Genomic DNA, 23,149 nt, shown 5'->3' on the forward strand with positions numbered 1-23,149 from the left:
GGATTTGAACTGGACTTGGCTAGATGTGAACTTTGAATTGAAACAGTACTTGGTCAGCGACTGATGACGTTTCACAAGTCCACAAGAACACAAGTACAGACAAGAATGCATATTGAGAAATGGCAGGCGAAACTTTTGGCAGGCGAGAGTAGCAAAAGAGTTTCTTAGTTTCAATTAAATATAGTTCCCTGAGAACAGGGAACTCGACATTACGTCATTGACGCTTTGGGGAACGCCTCAGGCGTGACAGGTGTCTGAAATCAAATATCAACTCACGGCAATCATGTTGACCGGCGACAGCCTGTGAATCATTAGTGTGAATGATTAACGCGCGACCTGGATGTATAAAGGGGAGCCTTGAAAACATCTTTTTTTGTCTTCAGGGACTGTTTTGTCTGGTTTAACATAAAGCAAAGTTAAAGGCAATTGAGAGAAAATGAAGCGCACACTTAAGGCAAGTCCTAAGTGGCTTCCTCCCCTAGATTTCAACCTCCTCCCATAAATGGAGTTGTTGACCAAGGCCTGCCCCTTTCACTACATTCAGGGGTGAATGAGTAATGCAGGTTGGTAGTTGAGGTATGGTCCTTCGGGCAGGGTTAGGCCATCTTTCGCTCTGCGATGTGATAGTTTGCCAGACCCTGCCGAACAGAGCTAACATATGATTGGGCCTCTAGAGCTGGCTTCACTCAGCCCGTTGAGCTAAACTGCTCAAAGGATGGGTGGAAGTTGGTTGGCTTGCAAGCAAGCCCCCGCTCCCCTAGGCTGGGCGCAGGATAAATCCCTGTCACCCTTTGGAGCCACTTGCAGGCCTGCTCCGTGTCTAAATTTTTCAGGGGCATATGGTTGTTACTCCCCTGTTAACTCAGGGTAGTTTTGAGTACTCCTTTCTCAGCTCTGTATCTATCTACCTCACACCACGATGGCTCCGGTTGAGCGGGGAGTTCCAAACTTATTTCATTCAGGTTTTTGAACTCCACTCCCTTGAAGCCAGAGCATTGCCATGAGCTGACGCCCATGCATATAGTAGGCAGGCCCTTAACCCTCTGGGGTCTGGGCTGTTTTTGGGGCCCTTGAGATGTTCTCTCAGGTGCTAGGAAGGTGGGATGTGTTCACGGTTTTTTAAGGTGATAATTATGTGTAGAAATTCATGTTATGTGTAGTAAATCATGTTATGTGTTATGTATGTTGTGCTGCATCTGTTGTCCCGAATGTCCAAGATGAATTTCTCCGCTAGGAGACAATAAAGGCTAATCAAATCAAATGTTCTGACATGCCCTGACATTTGTGCTTTTTTCAGTTGCTTATAAACATATTAATGGCAAAGGTGTAAATTCACTCTATAAAGCACAAACAGGGCTACCATAATATGTGAGCCACGTGTATGTACATGTTTTCATTTTTGAGAGAATAATGTTTATGCATGGTTATTGAAAAAACTAAAAACTAAAATTTCTGAAATAAGGCCACAAAACACATAGTAAATATGTGTCAATAAGACTTTTGACTAATGGATGTCCTCGCCTAGAGTTTTTTCTTCAAAATTATGTGAAAATAGTCTTGCTTTATCGTTCACATAAAACCATACATTGATTTAAATTGATGTAAAACAGGTTTTGTTTGGAAAGCCAATATGCGAGGGGGGCGTGAACGAGGAGTGGTTTACACCTTAGAATACAATGTCCCACCCACTCTGCATAATGACTCTGCATAATTAGCCATTCATTCAGGTGTGACACTGACTGAGCCACAATGCAAGGACAAAAGATATATTTAGAAGAAGACTTATATTGACCATTTAAGATTTTGCTTACATCTATCTTGTAAATATGTTTTGCTATTTTATTAAAAAGGTTACAATTACAACAATAATTACAATTTCAACAATATTTCAAGTGTACTCTTTCTTTGTAAAAAAAAAAAAATTATTATAGGCCTACATTTTATCTATGTATTCATTAGTTTGAATATAGTCAACATTGAAACAGCTAACATCTTAGTTGATGACTTTATTTTTGACAAAAGTAGTATTTTATATATAGAAATTGCTAAACAAAAGCTTATTTGACGTGGCAGTATTCTACAGTAAAAACTGTACCCAAATCTAGTCAACAAGATGTCTTTCATATTTCGCCTGACTGTAACGTTGTTTTCATGAAATATTAGGGCATATTGTTAATTTGCAGTTTAATACGTTGCTTATACAAAAAGCCTACATTTTATTTCAACATATTTCAGTCGATTTTTACTCATCTCAGTATAGCAATACAGTTTGCTAAAACATCATCATTCATTCACACACGCGATTTAAATTTAAACTGTCTTTGCCAGCTGTGGTAAACAGCGCGCATCTCTGCCGTTCATTCATTCATAAACAGAAACCCACGTGAAGAAATTCACGTGAGAAGGAAAAAACTTACTAGTATTCCTCAGCTCGCTCCTCGATATACCCGCACTTCTGAGGGACATTTTCCATTATTATTATTCCTCACAGCGCTGCAAGACGGTGTAAACAAGTAATGATCTGAATAAACTTGTGTTTTGGTTTTCTCGAGCTGATATGGGGGGCGTTCACAGGTTTGCGTGGATTGCCTCAGCCATTTGCGTTTGAATAGCGTGTGCTCTCTGTGGGTGGAGTCACATTACATCTGAATCAGCTGTAATTAGCTCGACTGGAATCGCTCTCTTTTAATTCAGATTTCACAAGATGAGAATATTTATTTTTTATATAAATTACTTCATTTAAAAGAAGAGAATTCAAGCTTCATGCTTGTGTGTCTGTATGCCTGATTGACTGAGTATTCGCTGAGTTATTGTTCATTTTCGAACGCGTTTCAGAATGGACTACACTGGCAGAGAGAAGGCAGAACTCACCTCGTGTTTATTTTTCTTTATTTGGCAAAAAGCACAACACTTTGTTTTTATTGTGAGTATACACAAAAATAATACACATTTAACAGAATCGATTGATGTATGAAACTTGTTTTGTAAAATCAAAGTCAAGAGTATTTCGGGTCTCAATTCAACTCCTAAGGAAAAAAGCGAGCAGATCACGCCGGCGTGATTGCCGACCTCTGAGGGTTAATGGGGCCTCCACTAGGCAGAGTGGCGTATGTTGTACTCCCCTGCTATAAGGGTATTGCTTTTTGCTGAGTACGCTGCCTTTGGCAATGTGATTAGGTACCAGGATGCTGTAAGCGCTGTAGTAACAGCTTTCTGCCACGAAGGCTGCATGGTTAGGTAGTAGGCTTCAGCAGGCCTCCTTGACCGGGTAGCCCCCAATAGGACTCTTAGGCTAGCTCACCTTTGGTGGTTGGCCTTGGTAGTTCGGGCAGTAGGCTCACTGATGGTTAGTAGGCCTTAACAGGCCTCCTCTAAGGTGGATCCCAACATTGTGGAACTTACACTAGGATAAAACTATAGGAAAGTTTTTTTTTTTTAAATAGTATGGTTCCAGCAGTGTTAGTTAAAGTAGCAGAATAGACTCGCTATCAGCTAGTAGGCCTGACCAGGCCTCCCTGTTAGGCGAGTCCCCTGCAGCAGTCACCATGTAGCCCAGTCTGGCGGACCTTAGCAGGCCGCCCTGGGATTGTAATCACCCAGATTTAGAGCTCTTAGAATCCAGCTGTTAGATTGTTTTCAGGTAGTAGGCCTCTTCAGGCCTCCCTGAAGGTGGGCTCCCACATTTTGTGGTGGTCAGCTAGTAGGCCTCACCAGGCCTCCCTGAAGTTGAGCTCCCACATGTCTTGGCTGTCAGATAGTAGGCCTCACCAGTCCTCTCTGAAGGAGAGCTCCCATATAATGTGGTTGTCAGGTAGCAGGCCTCACCAGGCCTCCCTGAAAGATAAGTTGCACATCCCATAAGGCGAGTTTCCAGTTAGGTAGTAGGCCTCTCTAGGCCTCCCTGAGGGTGAGCTCCCACATATTGTGGTTGTCAGGTAGTAGGCCTCACCAGGCCTCCCTAGAAGCGAGCTCCCACATACTGTGAGTTTCCAGGTATGGTGGTTATCAGGTTGTAGGCCTCTCCAGGCCTCCCTGAAGGTGAGCTCCCACACTTTGTGGTTGTTAGGTAGTAGGCCTCACCAGGCCTCCCTGGAAGTGAGCCACCACATACTGTGAGTGTAGGATCACTATCAGGTAGTAGGCCTCTCCAGGCCTCCCTGAAGGTGTGCTCCAACTTATTATGGTTGTCAGGTAGTAGGCCTCACCAGGCCTCCCTGAAGGTGTGCTTCCACATGTTGTGGTTATCAGGTAGTAGGCCTCACCAGAGCTCCCACATACTGTGCGTTTCCACTTAGTATGGTTTTCAGGTAGTAGGCCTCTCCAGGCCTCCCTTAAAGTGAGCTCCCTCATGTCATGGTTGTCAGGTAGTAGGCCTCACCAGGCCTCCCTGGAGGTGAGTTCCAACATATTTTGAGTTTCCACTTAAGGTGGTTTTCTGGTAACAGGTAGTAAGCCTCTCCAGGCCTCTCTGTAAGTGAACTCCCATGTACTATGTTTTATCAGGTAGTAGGCCTCACCAGGCCTCCCTGAAGGTGAGCTCCCACATACTGTGGTTGTCAGGTAGTAGGCCTCTCCAGGTCTCCCTGAGAGTAGTTTCACAGTGGTGCTGGGTTTTGTAAGCTAGTGGCCGCTAACTATCAGTTTAGCAGTCCTTATCAGGCAGCTACCGAAGGTGAGGTTGCGCCCTGGCTCGACTCAAGTTTTTATTCTCTGTTACGGGTTCCCTCCTGAAACCTCTTTATCCTGCTACAGCCTGGTTGCCTACCAGGTAGATCTCATGCTCCCCTCACTGAGGGTCAATATGATTATGTGGTCTCCTGAGTCTGGTCAGTTGGTCGTAGGCCTCTCATGAGGCCTCCCAGTTAGATCAGTCCTTAGGCCCTCACAGGCCTTCTCAGTGTTTTGAAACACAAACACTGGGAAGATCAATGGATCGAGTAGAGAAACTCCCCTCGCTGGCTAAGGTTGTAAAGCACTATGCTGAGTCATACTCTCCAGGATATCCCGTCTCTGAGATCCGGTTGAGTGGTTCACTGCCTGCTTCGTAGTCCCTCGGTTTGGATGCCTTACCTAAAGGCAAGTGTCCAGAGGCCTGTCTTCAGACAGACAGGAAGTAGCCAGACTGTACTGTCTTATGTAGTGAAACCAGGTCAGGCCTGCCTGGTGGAATTTCAGGTGGCACATTCCCCTGAATAGTGACTGGCTGGGGTTCCCTCGGGTTCCCTAGCCACATTACCTAGAAGGGACCCCTTCTAAGTTGAAGTTGTGGTCCTAGGCCCTTGAGCAGGCCCAGGTAGACCTTTCACTAAACTATGTTTGTGGAGGTTTTCTGTGGTATCATATAGCTTTTTTTTTTTTTTTTTTTTATTATTATTTATTTGATTGGGACAGTGCAATTTAATGAACATAACATGGAGTACATGCATGTAAAAATGCCGGATTTTAGCCAAGGGCTAATTTCCATCCGTAGTCCCACGGGCTAGGATCACACAACTAACAAAAACAGTACAGAATAAAATTTACATCTACAGTCAATTCGTAAACTTGCTAAATCCTATATACAATATTCACACAAGACTACCTTCAACTTCACAAACACTCATCCATATACACATCACAACATAAAAACTTAAAAAACATAAAACATAAAAATAATTTTTTTAAAAAGGATAAAAGATACATACTAATGTGTGCAGCTTTGATTTGCCCATAGCCATTTTTTCAAGTGGACTTTAAACGAGCTATATGTATTACATTCTCTTAATGTTAGAGGAAGACTATTCCACAGGTTCCCACCTCGGACAGACAGGACCGTCTGACCGAAGGTGGTACGCCTGTGAGGTATAATCAAGTCTCCTCTAGAAGAGGCTCGTGTGGACCTCAGAGAATTTTCTTTGGATTTAATAAATTCCTTCAGAGGTGGCGGAGCGAGGGAGTGAAGAACCTTATATATCAGACAGGCCATTTTCAAATTAATCATATTTTGAAAATCTAATAATCTATGTTTTTTTAGCACTTGACAATGGTGGTGGGATAGCGGTTTTTTATCTAATGTTTTTAATGCCTTTTTATACAGACTTTCTATGGTTTTAAGTGTTGTGGGGCAAGCAAGAGACCAGGTAGTCAAACAGTAATCAAAATGAGAAATAATCATCGAATAAAAATATGTTTTAGCAGCACCCATAGTTAGATTATTTCTAATGTGCCTAAAATTTTGAAGATTAAATTTGACCACCTTTACGACTTTTTTTACATGACTTTTGAAACAAAGTGTTGAATCAAGGACTACCCCAAGATATTTGAATTCTGAAACCAGGCGAAGTTCCTCTCCGTTCAGGAAGACATTTGATCTGCTTACTTCGACGTGACGTTTTGAGAAGTACATGCACACAGTTTTTCTGGTGTTCAACATGAGGCATGAATTCCTGAGCCAGTCCTGCACATAAGATAGTGCAGCTGTGAGATCAGCAGCTGCTTGTTGAATGGTTTTTGCTTGAGTGTAAATTACTGCGTCATCCGCATACATCTGCGAGAAGATGTTTGGACATGAGTTTGGTAGGTTATTGATGAAAAGAGAGAACAGAACCGGCCCAAGAACAGACCCCTGCGGGACACCAACTCCAGATTCTAAACAAGGAGATTTGACACCATCTACTACCACGTACTGTTTCCTGTGGGACAGATAGGATTTAAACCATAAAAGTGCTTGATCAGAGATGTTAAATTGAGTCAACCTGGAAATTAAAATCTGATGGTTAACAGAGTCAAAGGCTTTCTTCAAATCTAAGAAGACAGCCCCGACACAAGGACTCTTGTCAAGCAAACCTTTTATGTTTTCTGTTAACACACACAGGGCACTATCGGTGGAGTGATGGGTCCGAAAACCGAACTGTAATGGATGTAGTGAAGGTTGGACATTTTCCAGATGAGCAGTCATCTGTCTGACTACCCACTTCTCTGCTATTTTTGATATAACGGGAAGTATGCTAATAGGTCTATAATTAGACATGTCTGTTGTAGCACCTGATTTAAGTATTGGTATCACTGCAGCCACTTTCCAATCTGCAGGGACTATAGAGTGGTTAAAGGACATATTAAGAAGATGGGTTATTGGACGTATTAAATAATCCTTATACTCTTTAAAAAAATGTGTATTAAGGCCAAATGCATCAAGAGCTTTTGACATTTTCATGCCATCAATAATTTTTGTAACTTCATAGTCTGAGATTTCAATGATTTTAAATACAGGCTGATGTGGATCAGAGATATTGTCGGAACACAGAGATGGATCAAAATGCTGCAGACTTTATAAAGAAACTGTTAAAATTGGTGGCTATGGAAACTGGATCTTTAATTATTGAATCATTAATTTGAAGCTCCATTTCCTTATTGTTTTTATTTAGATGTCGACCAAGCAGTTTGTTTAGATTTTGCCATACTAATTTTCCATTGCCGTTTGCATTCTCTATTATTTTAATGAAAAAATTAGCTTTGGCCTGTCTCAGACTGCGTGTTACCTTATTTCGTATATGGGTAAACCTTTGACGGTCTGTTGTTAAACCTGATTTTAAAAATTGCTTTAATATCAGGTCTCTAGCTGACATTAGATTTTTACATTCTTTGTTCAGCCAAGGCAAATGGCACCTTTTTTTACATTTATATCTTCCTCTGCTTGAATGGGTTGAGATAACATCCTTCAGAGATTTAAGAAATTTACTGGTACATAATTCAGGATTGTCATCATACAGAATTGTATCCCATTCCAGTGATGACAGGGCTGTTGCCACATTTTGTCGTTGGCTGTTAGGTATAAATTCATAAGGAGACCTGTTATTTGTGGGGTTAAGGAAATCATTATTAACCCTCAACTTGGACAATTTCCTAGAAAAAAGTATAATATTATGATCTGAGAGACCAGTCAGGAAATTGTATGATCTAATTATCCTTTCAGGTCTGTTGCTGAAAAGTAGATCTATTTTAGTTTTAGAGTGTTTCGTTATCCTTGTTGGATGCTGAACAAGTTGGGAAAAATTAAGATTTTCCATCGTATGCTTTAGTGTTTTCCTATCTTTTTTACAGTCCCAGTTCACATTAAAATCTCCAATTACAATAACTTCATTAGACTTGTTATATGTTGTATGATGTTTAAGTAGTGCCTGCAGTTGTTCATAGAAGTCAACTTTGGCTGATGGTGGACGGTAAAGGCAAACCAGAGTAAAACTCATCTCTGCAGAGAGGGAAATTTTAACTGAAACATTTTCTATTTTGATCTCACTTGGCACACTTAGTTGTAAACACTTCAAATTATTTTTCACAAACAGCAGTACACCCCCACCTCTTCCTTTACCTCTGTCCCTTCTAAACACATTATAATCAGGGAAAACAACACCAGCTTCAGGGGATGATTCATTAAGCCAAGTTTCTGATAGGCCTAATATATCAATATTTGAATTCCTGAGAATATGGTCCAGTTGTTCACGTTTAGGGAGCATACTGCGTATGTTGAGGTGAGCACAAAGAAGCCCTTTTGGCCTATTTTTATTGTCCCATATTAATTTAGCCTGGTTTAATGTATTAAAAATATTTGTCTCTCGATATCTTCTCATTACATAATTTCTAATCTTTTTAATAACTTGGCAGGAGTTTGGTGCAGTCTGAGTGCAGTCAGGTACGAACCCGTTATGGATCTCTGACGTAGGTGGCGTTGTTTCCAATTCCGCTGTCATGTTGACATCCAATGCCACATGACCATCGATGCATGCTGTAGTTGTTTGTAGCCTCTTAGCCAATACGCTAGCAGCAGTAGCCCCCACTGCCGCCATGCCGGATGTATCGAGGGCTATTGCAGACTGCATCTCCGCTGTCAATCCTCCCTCTGCAATCCCGACTCCACCACGGCCCGAGGACCTCCCCGGCACACGTCCCAACGCGCCCACGGCAGTCCCAACAGGACCTCCGGCGCGTGGCAGCAGACACAGCACATCGCCCGTCAGGACGCCGGCCCCCACCTCCAGGCCCGCAGGTGAGTCTGAGCCAATGCCATAGTGGTCAGAGCAGCTGTTGGCGTCCAACGCAGTGGTAGCCCGGAGTTCGCATTCCGCCAGTCTTTTGAGGGGTCCTGGACACTGGTGTATGTCCCCGGATAGTAGTAGGCAGATGGCGATTATAAGCGTGCGGCTTTGAGGAATTTGTAAAGTACGTGCACTGCTTTTCCTGTTTTTAGTTGAGCAGTAGAGAGATGGGAAAATAAAAGTCGCAGCAACGGCGTGTCTCCCAAATCCAAAATGTTTATTGTTCAAAGTTTTGTGTGGAACTTGTAAGATTGCTCCCGGATATTTTTTGCCAGCACTGTAGTACTCGCATTGTGATGAGAAGCAGGCAGTGTCGTTGAGTCTATATCTTAAATAGTCCAAAAATAGCACATAAACAAGGAGCGCTATGACAACTCCCGTCGTACCTGCTGCGGCCATCTTCCTGAATTGTAAACTCTCAACTCTCTGACAGTTGTCAGCTTGGGCTACGACCGTAGGGAGTGCTGTCACTGACAGCCCAGTGTGACCTGAGGGTGAGTGGTTCTAGCGTTCATTTGAATTGCTGGTTCTGACAGTTGTCACTGCCTTTGGGCATGCACTCCCCTTAGCATGGTGGCGTGGGTATATCGTTCCCCAAAGCGTCAATGACGTAGTGTCGAGTTCCCTTCGAAAGGGAACGTCTCAGGTTACGACTGTAACCTATGTTCCCTGAGAACAGGGAACGAGACACTACACCTACCTGCCATGCCTCGGGGCCTGCCTACCAACAGTCCCTTCAGACGATAGGATGTTGTCATGTTTTCAAGGCTCCCCTTTATACATCCAGATCGCGCGTTAATCATTCACGCTAATGATTCAAAGGATGTCGCCGAGTTGATATTTGATTTCAGACACCTGTCACACCTGAGGCGTTCCCCAAAGCGTCAATGATGTAGTGTCTCGTTCCCTGTTCTCAGGGAACATAGGTTACAGTCGTAACCTGAGAAATTTAATCTACAGGTTAATTAGTTTACATATAAAGTACTAATATAAAAAACAAGACAAAACAACATCAAGAGTAAACCATTTACAAGCGTTGTAACACCAGAGAGGCCATTAAGATTCAGCGTCTGCCTTCATCTTCCCCTTTCAGCCTTTTATAGACCATCTGTTTTCTTGAGGTCATCTTTGGAAATCCCCTCATAAATTATCAGTCTCTTACAGACAATCTATCCAATCCTAACGCCGGTTTCACACTGCACGCATTAGCAGAGCGTAAGCAGTGCATATGGTGAGCAGGAGCAGGACACAAGCGTTTTGCTTTCACACTGGCAGCGTTTGTCACGCGCGCCTGAACCGCAGCGTGTGTATAGACAGAGTACTCTATAATCAGGGTAAGTTGGCATTGCTTTATTTAGTTTTCAAATACATTTAAGAGAAAAGACTTGTCAAGAAGCTTATTTTATTAATCATTTCATTTATAACTTTTGATTCGTCTTTGTTTTTATTGTTCGGGCAAGAAGTTTGTTTTTGGACATTTGTTTTCTTTTTAAATTGCTGTTGGTCATATGAGTGACTGTTTAAAACACAATAGATATCATCAATGTGCTTTTGGGGTAAAACTGCTGTGTATTTTGGCCTTGATCAATGCGTGTCACTTTAATTCAGTGTAAGCGGCGCGTTAAAAATAGACCGGGCGCCGAAACTATCGCGGCACTGCTGTTCCTGCTCTGCTCCTGCTACGCGCTGCCGCGCCGCTTCTGCATGCGGTGTGAATGCACTCATTGATTAACATGGACGCCGAAACGCCGCTGACGCTTGCGGTGTGAAACCGGCGTAAGTCTTGAGGTGTAATGAGTTCTGGGAATTCATTTCGGACCTGTCTTTATAAAGCCTTTCGCCTCTTAGACTTCCTTCTTTAGACTTTTCTTCTTTGTTGCATTCTGCACTTCATCCGCAACACATCCGACGGTAATGCTTGCATTTATCTTCTTTCTTTAGAAAATCTCTTTCTAATATATGTTTTGTTCCTCTCTATGCTTTTTAATTAATGCTTAAAACATTAAGGGCCCTATCTTGCACCCAGCGCAACTGACTTTGTACACCGACGCATCTATCATTCCTATTTTGCACCCGCGCAAAGCGTGCTTTTCCCTCCACAGAAACACGTCGCTAAACTAGGGAATGAACTTGCGCTCCCTGGGCGGTTCAGCGCAAAAAAGGAGGCGTGTTCCGGCGCAAACAATCCCTGGTGCTATTTTGCTGTTCCATAAAACAATTGCGCCACTGACCAGAAAAAAACTAGTCTAAAGTCAGTGGCGCGTTATGCATGTTATTCATATGCTATTTTAAGGGCGCATGCTTGGCCATAATCAATGTAGCGTGTGCACAACGCGCATGCACTTTGATTCTCTCATCTACACAGAAGCAGCAGTTTTCATTTATGTAAATCATACATTATTACGATAGATAGATAGATAGTAGGGGTTGCACGACTACTTCTTATCAAAACAATACTCGAGTTACTCGACTACTCGTGGTTCATGCTACTGTAAATGAAAAGACATGAAATAGCTAGATCTTATCAATAAACATTTATTAATTCATAGTCTAATGCAACAATTACATAAGTAAACTCTCAAAACATTATAATTATGACATTTCATTTTAAAATTTTCATGTAACAGTCTAAAGCCAAATAAATAACCGTTCTTGCCTTTCATTTCAGACGTCTGCTTCTAGGGGCCGTTCACATATCGCGTCTTTTTTGCGCTCAAGGTCGTTATTTCAAATGTTGGCGCGCGGGCGCGCTCATAATGGAAGCAACGTGGTGCGCTAGTTTTTCCAGGCGGGTTTTTCCTTCTCATCTCCAGAAATAGGCTATATCTAGTAGTAAAGACTAGAAGGCCTAGAAATCAATTAATCATTTGCTGATACTTCTTCGTCGTCATCATTGAGAGCGCAGTTAATAGTTGCATAGCAACGACAGACGTCATGGGCGTGCAAGCGCTTGTAGGAGACAGCGGCACGGCCGCGCTTTCCACACGTTTTTAGACGCAATATTTGAACGGCCTCTTGCAGAGTTGGCCAATTACAATATTTTTGTCATCCTTGATGAAATACTTCCACACATCTGACGTGTGGTGTCTGTTGGTGACGTTCGCCATTTTTAATTCATTTAATGGACGCTCGAGTAGTCGATTGTTTCCGACAGCGTCGACTAGTGGTTGAAGTAGTCGATCTATCGACTACTCGACTAGTCTATGCAAGCCCTAATAGATAGATAGATAGATAGATAGATAGTTTATTAAAGCATTATACAAAGCATTATATTATATTATATAAAGCATTATAGCTTACACATTTACCCAAATTATCATAGGCCTGTTTAACCGAAGTTAATTCGGGTGTTTCTCCATCCCCAAAATCACTTCTCTGTGTTTTACGGCCCTGATGAGAAAGTCCGTCTCCTCAGCTGTGAACCGCTCCTGGCGCGCACCTGGCAAAACCGGCCGTTATGATAGGAATCCGCTATAGAATAAGCGCGCTGCTCTTAAAGGGAATGTGAGATGACGCTCTGATTTATTTCACGTTACGCCCAAACCACACCTATGAGTAATGAAGCTACTTCAGACCAACCCCTTTTAGATTTGCGCCAGGCGCAAGAGTCATTTATCCCGCCGGGAAAATAGCAACAGTGCCCAAGACACGCCCACAAAGTTACTTGCGCTTTGCGCTTGACACTTGCGTTTCAGATCGTTAAAATAGGGCCCTAAGTATGGTATGTTTTTCTTTATAAACCACTTTCTTAATAAACAAGTATCAAATGTGGTTGATTACAATACTTCTTCTTCTACAGACAAAAGTCATACTTATAACAGGACAATTGCAGATTTTCCACAACAATATAATCAATAAATATATATTAACTCTCCATCTTTCTCTGCAGGAATATGACATTTAAAACACTGGCTCAGTTTGTGGTTCTTGGTTGCTCCTGGATTCTGGGTTTCTGGAAGGAGCTGGAGATCCTCTTCCTGATCTTGAACTCCCAGCAGGGAACCTTCATGTTCCTGGTCTATTGTGTCCTCAATAATCAGGTCAGACATCAGTACAGACAGTCTACCAGAAAATCATCTCTCACCTACTTTATATTAATGGTTAGTTCCCAAAAATGAAAATTAGCCATGATTTACTCACCCTCAAGTCATCCTAGGTGTATAAGACATTCTTCTTTCAGACGAATAAAATCAGAGATATATTTAAAAATGTCCTGGGCCTGGTTTTTCAAAAGGTTTAATCCGGATAAAATTGATCCGGATTTAGTAATCCTTTTTTTTGCGATCCGTGATCACGTAATCCAGCTTACTTTTGAGCCAGTTTTTCAAAGCAACATTGGATTGGATCAATCTGATCCGGATAGGAACTTTTCAGGATCACCAAATCCTGTTTACTAGAGCCTTAAATGGAACCAACAGTGTAGCCTACTGGCTTAGCAAAGAACAACAGTTGGCAAAATACTGGTGGCCACAAATAACCATTGTTTATTTTAATTTTAAGAAACAGAAACACTGTAATAAACAGAAACATTTTACTTTCCTTATTTTGTTATAATGTTAAATTGCAGATTTCTCATCTCATTAGATGTGACATGCTTCATATATGCTTCAAATATGAAGAAATGTATATATCATCAGTAAACATTGATTTTGTGATCATTCACTTAAAAAAAAACCTCTCTGGTTTTATTTGGTTCGAAAAATCACAACTGAATCCACCCTTCTGATGGGATCAGGATAATCCTGTTTTTTTGGATCAAATAGATCCCAAACCGAGTTCAAAGTTCTGAAAAACCCAAAGGGCAGGCTTGATCCAGATCAAATTTAAGATCGGATTACATGATCTGATCTTTGTTCAGAATCCCTCTTTTGCTTTTGAAAAACCCATTTCCAAGATTTGATCCAATCCGTGATCCGAAATCCCACTGGATTACTTTTGAAAAACTGGGCCCTGGCTCTGAGAGAAGGGGCCGGGGAGCAGCTGGCCTGTGCGGTTAACTAATCAATGCAATCGGTTGATGTGCGTTTTAACATTGCTAAGAAAATTCCCACTCCTCCGTGAGAGATGCGAGACCGGTGCGTCTCAGTAATGACGCCACCGGCCTCGTGCCGTTCTCCCGCGCCCCTCAGCCTCGTCCTGCTCGCCACAGTAAACATGATGAATGCCGACTGTAGAACGCAAAAGCCGAATTCCGGACATTTTGGGCGATCTCCAAATCCAGGTCAAACTCATCACGGAGACTCACTAGTAGCTTAGCTTTGTTGTTGTCAACTGCCCTCTCTTACTGGTAGGCGTGGCTTGGGAGTGGCCTCCTAGGGCAGCGAAGCAAGTGCATTCTGGGAGTTGTTGTCTTTCATCCACATAAGCCACATTTTTATTTTTTTATTTATAAGTTTATTTGTATAGGGACAGTACAAAAAAACATGATCCCAGTCAAAACTGGAAAATATGTATTGCACATAGAGAGTATAGCAAAAGCTAATTTGCATCTCAGGTCCCTAGAAAGGCTTTTCTAAACAAAACAAAAAATAAAAAAATGTAATATAAATAAAATAAAAATACAAAATACATACATTACATAAAATACATTTTCTGGCTTTTCTTAGTCTAGAAAGCTCCAAATTCAAAAATAATTTCACATTTCTTCTACATAAATGACCTATTTTAAATACACATTCATCTTTCCAGAGGTAAAGTGTCCCTTTAAGTCATCCTAGGTGTATATGACATTCTTCTTTCAGACGAATACAATCAGAGTTATATTAAAAAACGTCCTGGCTCTTCCAAGCTTTATAATGGCAGTGAATGGCCGTTTCGGTGAAAGAGTGACCCTTGACCTGATGCACAACATAATGACGAACACGGGGATAGAGCAAAACAAAACACCAGTCACAAATTACTTTTTTTGAGAGAAAATATGAGTTGAAAAAATGACGATTTTTGCGTCATTGTGGGTGGAAGTGTTAAGAGGTAAATACGGATTTCCCCCGTCTCAGGGGAAAATGAGAGAGTGTTGCACGACCATTCAATAGTATGACTGGGTTTCTAACAATGCAAAGCTTAATGCCAATGGGTGGAGTGTTCCTTTAAGGGCGAGTAAATCATGGGCTAATTTTCATTTTGGGGTGAACTAACCCTTTAACCCTTTAGAACCGGCTGTGTCGTGGCCGACACATATCAGCAAGCTGTATTCATTTAACCCGTAACTCTTCAACAATTTGCACTATCAAAACCATTCAAATTGCCCCTGACAGTAGACAACATACGTTTTTCGGCAATATACGGCTTGTTACGGTAATTTCATGCTTTCCGTCTGCAAATTACAGCAGCGCGGGAAGGAAGGATTTGAACATAGAGATACGAAGCGCGGCAGGTTAGAGTTTTTTGGATTGCATAAAATAATAAAAGAAATGGACAAATACATGGCGAAAGAAGTATTAGACAGCAGAAGAGGGGAAGTATTTTTAATGAAACTTGGGAAGCGGATGGCCGTTACTCTTTCACGTATCTAAGCATGTAGTGAGTGAATGTGTATGTGTACGTGCCTATGAATGCGTGCATTTGTATGTGTGCGTGTATGAAAAAAAAGTGTCCTAAATTAAAACTGTGCCACCCAATGTCACAAAAAAGACTTGTATGTATTATAGTTCGTTTTTCAACTTTAAAGTGTTAGTTTCTTTCGTTCATGATTTCAGTTTTTTTTTCTAAATAAAAATCAGTACATCTATTCTCGTTTTTTTGTCTATTTAAATTCTATTTAAATTCTATTTACAAACTCACCACACACAATGATGGTCAATAGCTGTAATTTGTTGAAAGCTAATCTTTTTTCTGAAAAAGATGACACCTTGCACATTAAGATTAAGCACATTGTTTTAGAATTGTACAGTCAAAAAATCAAAATATGTGAAAACGTCTCAGGTTACTCATGTAATCATGGTTCCCTGAGAAGGGAACGAGATGCTGCATAGCTATGATGACACTTTGGGGAATCCCTTCAGCGCCTGCATCCCTGAAGTCACATGTACAACTTAGTCCAATCCTGATTGGTGCAACGTCATCCCTTGCGGAAGCTATAGACCCTTTTACAGTTGGTAAACACGGTGACGTATTTGTGTGGGCGGAGCTTAGCTGGAGGCAGAAAGATCCCTCTGGCCGCTTCACTAACGTTAGTTTGCAAGTTTTGTTAGCTTGTTTTTTAACAATGACTGGAGAAAATCCGATTTTGTCTTAATGTGCAAGGTCACTCACTGTCCAGGATGCCGATTGTTATTTGCAAAAGTTAATTTTAACGGACGGAACCAGATGACCGTACACGCTCAGTCAATGGACGAACTGACAGGATTAATGTTAACGCTACCTCCGGTTGAGTGGCCTGACTTCTATACCTACCCGATAGAGAAACTGAGGGTAAAGAGAAACTGAGGACATATAAATATATTTAGATGCCTATAATAATATAACTATGTGCTGAATGGTCATGTAAAGACTTGTGTGGTGCGATCCGCAGTTCTGCCTAGCCAGCGCCAAGACAACAATGTAAAGAGTGACACTACGGTGCAATTTTAATGATATGAATATTTTCTAGAAATAAAAATTCCAGATACAGCATACTCATTTTTCATTGATTCTTGCACCCAAGAACACAACAAGATGACTTTTAATAATAAAAATAATAATTTAAGCTCCTTATTATGTAGCCGAATCTGTGCTGGTTTGTATTGGCCGCCTCCAGTTTTCCGTTTGTTTTGCCTCCAGCTAGCGCCGTGACGTAGGCGCAAAAGGGGTCTATAAAGGGAGCCGGCATCACAGCTTCTGTCAGCCTTCTGATGACTGAAGCAAGCCGCTCTCAGGTGTAGGGAGGCATGGCAGAGGGACGCAGCGTCTTGTTCCCTTCTCAGGGAACCATGGTTACATGGTTACCTTTCGAGGGAACTCGCCCTGCGTCGCTATGACGACACTTTGGGGAACGATATGCCCACTTCACCATACTAATGGAAGTCTGTCCCGGTGTGAAATGAGGCACACCTCAGGACATGATAGCTTGAGACCCCGGAGTCGCCAGAAGGGCCAAGCTGTAAAATCTTACAAAGGTGTGTGGTGAGGACCACCCCACCGCATCACATACATCTTGGAGTGATGCCCCCGACCACAGAGCCTTTGAAGAAGCCATGCTTCGGGTGAAATGAGCTCTAACTGACAGAGGTGAGGGCAGCCCGCTCACCTCATAAGCCATAGAGATGGCCTCAACGATCCATCTGCTTACGGTCGGTTTTGTTACTTCTTAGGGGGCCCGAAGCATACCAAGAGCTGGTCAGTTTTTTTGCCACTGGGATGTCTTCCTAACATACATCTCAAGGGCCCTAACTCGCCAAAGCAACCTGAGCTTCTCTTGTTCCGCCTACACTTAAGGACAGGGTCCCCGCGGATCCTTAAAAAGTCTTAAAACGGCATTAAATTTCAGCTGGGCGCCATTAAATTTCATCTGGCGGAGTTTCTCCTTTTGTCGGGAGAAACTACCGGTATTTTCCATTTCACCAGCGCACGTCCCTGTCTAAAAAGTAGCGTGTGCCTACTGCACAGGCATCACACACCATTTAGGGGGCAGTACGTGTTTTCCGTAGGCAAGCCTGTCATAGAAATAGACAAAGAAGTGTAGTGGCAGACGCGAGCTAAGATAGAGAAGTGCAAATTTAATGATAACTGGCTCGATGATGAGAAATATAGCGGCTGGTTACAAAAAACGACGGTATACGAAGTGCGGTGGGCTGCAAAGCCCTTGACACGCATATGAAAGGGGAGAAGCACAAGCGCGACAGTCAGGCAACAACTGTCCCCATTAAGATGTTTGCAGCATCGGTATCTACTTCAATGTCTAACTGTGCCTGTAAATTACGTAAATCCACGACGAGCTGAGGTTTTCGTGGGTGTCCGCGAGCCTACATTGAGATTTTTAATCCAAAGAGTCAAGGATAGTCTATCTACATACATGATTTTCACGTTTCCATGGTAATCAGTCACTCGTGCATCACGCCCAAATGCACGCAACTGCGGCCGCGCCGAATAATTTTCATAGAGGTCGCAATGAGTTCAAAACGGCAAAAAAAAAAAAAACTCTTCACTCCTTATTCACGAAAAAGTCAAGCACTGCAAGTAAGTTGTCATCTATAATTCATGTGGTATTCGAATTGTGTTGCACAATAACAAGTTTTGTTGTAAATTTAAAATATTCACTAACTGTTTTTATTCGTAATATCTTTTATTTTCACAGATATATTATCGAAGCCCTTCAAATTAGAATAAACATTGTGATTGTTAATGCTGAATTTGTATTTTCATGCATTAACAGCCACTATCTGCTTGAATCTTAGGTTAGATGATGTTTACCATAATTTGTTAACGCTTTACAATTAGATAAAATTTGTCTACGTTTGTCTAAAAGTTGTCTACAAACTTTAAGTTCTCTTGAAAAAGCCTAACTAGAAAGTTTGAAGTAGTTTTAAAAGGTTTGCAATTGGAAAGTTTTAGTAAGACTCTGCTAGGCTATTAAGGAAATGTAATTTTGCCAAAATATCAACTTTTATTTTAAGCAAATGTTATTTTTAAATCAGCTTAATTCAGTGTGATTTAACCATATTATCATGCTTAACACTGATCATTTGAATAATTGTAATGCAATGATCAGATGCAGATATCTAAATCAGAGAATATAACGTTAGGTTTGGGCGGTTGGCCGGTGGATTATTTATTTTTAACAGTGGATTCGAGTGACTCAAAGTGCACCAGATTAATGAATTTATCTTTAAAATGTACAAAATTTTCTTTTTATTAGCTTAGTTAGCTTTATTAACTAGTAAAATACATGATCAGGATTTTACCATAAGTATATAAAGTATCAGTATACTTTTTTTATAGCCTATGAAGTATACGGTATACTGAACATCTGCATTTCTTTCTTTCTGTTGGATTGCTTTAAAAATAAATAGCATTTTAAGCCAATTAAGGAAAAACCTGTCAACAAGTCTGAAAAAAGAATTGGTAGTTATTCTGTCCCCCTCACTTTTGAAAGGATGCTACGCCCCTGAGGCTAACATTACAGCCGCGTTGGTGTCTTTGGGCCCCAGTACAAGTAATGCCTTCGGTACATTCTCCCCAACCAATACACTGAAGGCCGAAATGCTGTGGGTTTTGCACACGGTTAGGCGACATCACTCCTATACATCCAACGAAGACATGAGCACTTCAGGGCAATGTTCCCTGAGGAATGTGCAAAAACATTTAGTTGTGGCAGGGACAAAACCTCTTCTCTTACTCGATTTGGACTTGTTCAGTACATAAAAAGGGGACTTCTGTCAAGTGTGAATCAAGGCAGCTTCGTTGTCATGTTTGACGAAAGCATGAATTGGACCACCAAAGGCTATTAAGACTATTTGCACTGTTGCTCAAATACAAATGTGCTTTGTTAACCTGAACACCCTAGAGTGTCATTTTTAAATATATTTTTTCCATGGTAATGGTCTTAATTTGTATTCTTGAAGGTCTTAAAAAGGTCTTAAAAGTCATTAAATTTGTTGATCAAAAATGTGCAGATACCCTGAAGGAGGATGGAAGGCCTGAAGGACAACTGGCCGGACCACGTTAGTGGGCACCTTAGGTACATAGCCGGGTCTTCGGTAAAGAATAGCTTTAACTTCTAGACAAGAGGGAGCAACAGACAAAGCCTGTAAATCTCCTATCCTTTTGAGAGATAATATAGCCAGCAGAAACACCATTTTTAATGGTAGGCACTTGTCTGATGCCGTGTCCAGAGGCTCGAAGGGTGCCAAGGATAACCCATCTAAAACTACGGCTAGATCCCACGTGGGGACTCTAACCTGAGCCGGAGGCCTCATCCTCTGAGTACCACGAAGAAAACAAGTAATAAGATAATGCCTTCACAGTGACCTGCCATCCAGAGGGACATGGAAAGCAGCCACTGCTGCCACGTACACCTTTAGTGTAGAGGGGGAAAGGCCGGCCGAGAAACGACCCTGCAGGAACTCCAGCACTGAAGCCACTGGGCAGTTGGTGTTCTGGACACCATGAAATGAATATTATCCATTTCAGAGCATATAGTTTCCTTGTGGAGGGAGCTCTAGAGTTTAAGATGGTCTCTCTACTGAGGTAGTGGAGACCAGCATTCAAGAACTGATCCCCCTCAGGGGCCAGACCCACAATTTCCACATTTCTGGCCGGGGGTGAAATATTGTGCCCCCGGCCTTAGTTAGAAGGTCCCTCCTGATGGGAATCTCCCATGGGGGGCCGTCCAGGAGGGCTATCAGGTCTGGGAATTCCCCAAAGTGTCATCATAGCGACGCAGTGCGAGTTCCCTCGAAAGGGAAACACCTATTTTAGCTTCAGGTTCTAAAGGGTTAAGTTAATTTTTCATTTCCCATCCTCTAAAATTAAATTCTTGAAAAATAACCTGGAAATGTTCTGTGTTTTTTTTTTTTTTTTTTTTTTTTTTTTTTTTTTTTTTTTACCAGAGTTTAAAACTATTTCTCTTCTCATTCTTGTCCAGGTCAGGCAGCAGTACAGGAAGTTCTTCAGAAGTCTTTCCTGTGGACTCAAATTAACACCATCAAGAAACACTGAAGACACAAGCATCCATATTCAGCAAAGGAAGTCCCATTGTTATAAAATAGATTCTGACATGACCGACTCAGTTACAAATTTCACTAGTTAACCTGCTATATATTTACAGCGGTCAATGCACTTATGTGAATCTATACATTTCTTTAAGTGCAACATTTCTTTGGTAGAGGAACTACCATGATTTTTAGAGGCTTGCATACTGGGCTACACTTTTAATATGCTAAAAAAATAAATAAGATAAAGCAATTGTTTTTCAGCTTAAAGTGTTTTATTAAAGCAGTGTGATATCTGTAACATTTCAAATCTTATTTTCTTTTAAACAATCTATTCAAAACTAAAAACATATTCATAACTCATAATCTCACAATCCAAAAAGATTCCACAGATGTTAGTTATCCACAGAATTTGTGAATAAACAAATTTAGTTTCACAATTAAAAACAATAACATAAATCACCTGTAATAAAACAGAAAAAAAAAAGGTTCCATGTGATTTTGCATAAGAAATGAACCACAATATCAGTAGTTTGAATCATTTATTTTAAATAAATTTAGTCTTTGTTAAAAATTTGTCCTCTATCTGACTTTGAGCTTTTGGGTTTCTCACCATATAACTTTTGCATCAAATGTTGTTTTACATACTTAGAAGAGAGAGGATCCAAGCATCACTTTGAGCCACCACTATATTGGAAATGACTTTTAGTGGCATCACTAAATGGTCACATTAGACCGTATTAGCAGAAAAAGTACAGGCTGCTTTCACAGAAAGACTTCCCTGAGGTGTCCAAAGGATCAGGCTGCTGATAAGAAACTATATTATTGTAGCCCCGCAACACCACAACATGCTCTACTGTCCATCTTTGGAATAAGTAAACTTAGATGTGTTAGATGTGTGTAGTTGACAACAAAACGCTGGCCAAGAGTTCGCAGCTGGAGACTTTCTGCTGGACTTGACCCAAAGGAAACTAAAATGGGGGGAAACTAAAAATTTAGGAAGCGAAAAATGTACATGACAAACACATAAACCAGTCTAGTCCAGCAATGTTTTTGGTTCAGATAGTCTCTCATTGGCAGTACATTACAGAATAACAGTTCGACAACTTCAGCAGCCCCTTATATTTATCCTTTAAATACTATGAAACCAAAAATTCCCAATGGCAATGTCTCCAGCATTGCAGTTTACATGGCTCAAGAAGCCGGCAAAACATTAGCAATAGTGTCCTTGGCACTCTGGCTTAATCTTTCGGGAAACTTGACCTCATACTCGACAATCAAGTCCCCACGATGATCTGAGGATTTCGGAAGAGGAAGACTCTCCCCGGTGACATGCCGTTTCACCTGGGACAGACAATGTCTTGAGTTGTTAGGTTAACCGTGCGATTATCCAGTGTTGGAACGTTAACTGTGCAACCCAAAGTGCCTGAGAAAGTAGACAAGAACAGGATAAGAAAAATACAGACGGAAGAAAAGAGTTTGTAAGCAAACTCTTAAAATATGAGCCCATCTTACCTCTTTGAGTGTAATTTTTGCAGAATAAATAATGTCCGATCCATCTCTTCTGTACACTGGATGTGGCTTATCCTTCACCACAAAGGCGCCTCATCCTCTTCCTTAGGGAGAGTAATATTGGTTCCTTCTTTCCAGCCTTTCTTAACTTCCACTGTAAAGATCTTGTCATCAGTACGCGTTGTTCTTCCATCGGGATTTAGGCATTTGTGGGAGATCTTCATCTTCTTGGTGCAGCCAGTGAACATGGCTTCTTCTAGACTGACCCTCAGATCGTAGGTAAAGGGAGGATCCTGTTTTTTGGCCAGTGCCTCGCTGGGTGCTTGCGTATTAAAGGACCGTGGGAAACCACCCATTCCACCCATGCCAAAACTCGCAAATGGGTCATCAGTTTCCATTCCCTCGTCCATGCCACCGTTACGGCAAACGTGTTAGAAAGGGTAAACAAAAAGGGCACATATTAAAAATTATAGACAACTCATAAAAACTGCACCAAGGGACAAAAATGAATGAATTAAGATGAATTAATGAAATGTTTATTATTTTACATGGAACTGTTCATTACCTTAATTACCCAACGACTACACACTCTTCCTAACTCAAATTCACAGAAACTGAACTTTTTTTTTTGGCAAAATATTTTTATCAAGATTTTCTTCATGTAGCCTAAATACAATCACAATCTTGTTAAGACAAATTTGTCCATGTGAACATAATGACTGCATTACATGTATTTAAACCCATTAAAAGGCAGGAATTAAGCAGGAAAGAACTAATACAGTGAACAACGCTTCTTTCTTCAACATAGGTCATTAAGCATAGAAAATAAAAACATAGTATAGCCTAACATATAATCTTATCTCAAATTGTACATTCTTCCTCTTTTATTTAAAGTGAAATTTAAACTTAAGCTTAAATTGTGGAACTACAGGTTTCCTT

General features: G+C 41.2%; 1 protein-coding gene and 1 pseudogene across 2 annotated transcripts in view; one reads left to right on the forward strand and one right to left on the reverse strand.

The window, feature by feature from the left end:
* Positions 1 to 21,261, forward strand: part of LOC307154421 (adhesion G protein-coupled receptor E1-like) — a 43,841-nt gene extending 22,580 nt beyond the window's left edge. The window contains exon 15 of the mRNA XM_079864348.1: positions 20,632 to 21,261. Coding sequence (XP_079720474.1) covers positions 20,632 to 20,686 — 55 coding nt within the window. The 3' untranslated portion in view covers positions 20,687 to 21,261. The remainder of the gene's footprint in view (positions 1 to 20,631) is intronic.
* A 448-nt stretch (positions 21,262 to 21,709) lies between these two features.
* Positions 21,710 to 22,632, reverse strand: LOC307154777 (dnaJ homolog subfamily B member 1-like; annotated as a pseudogene). The gene is made up of 2 exons: positions 22,214 to 22,632; positions 21,710 to 22,124 (listed from the first exon to the last, which is right to left on the reverse strand). The product of its transcript is annotated as a dnaJ homolog subfamily B member 1-like (transcript).
* Between the last annotated feature and the right edge of the window lie 517 nt (positions 22,633 to 23,149).

This window comes from Squalius cephalus (assembly GCF_949319135.1).
Source record: "Squalius cephalus genome assembly, chromosome: 2".
Classification (NCBI taxonomy): domain Eukaryota; kingdom Metazoa; phylum Chordata; class Actinopteri; order Cypriniformes; family Leuciscidae; genus Squalius; species Squalius cephalus.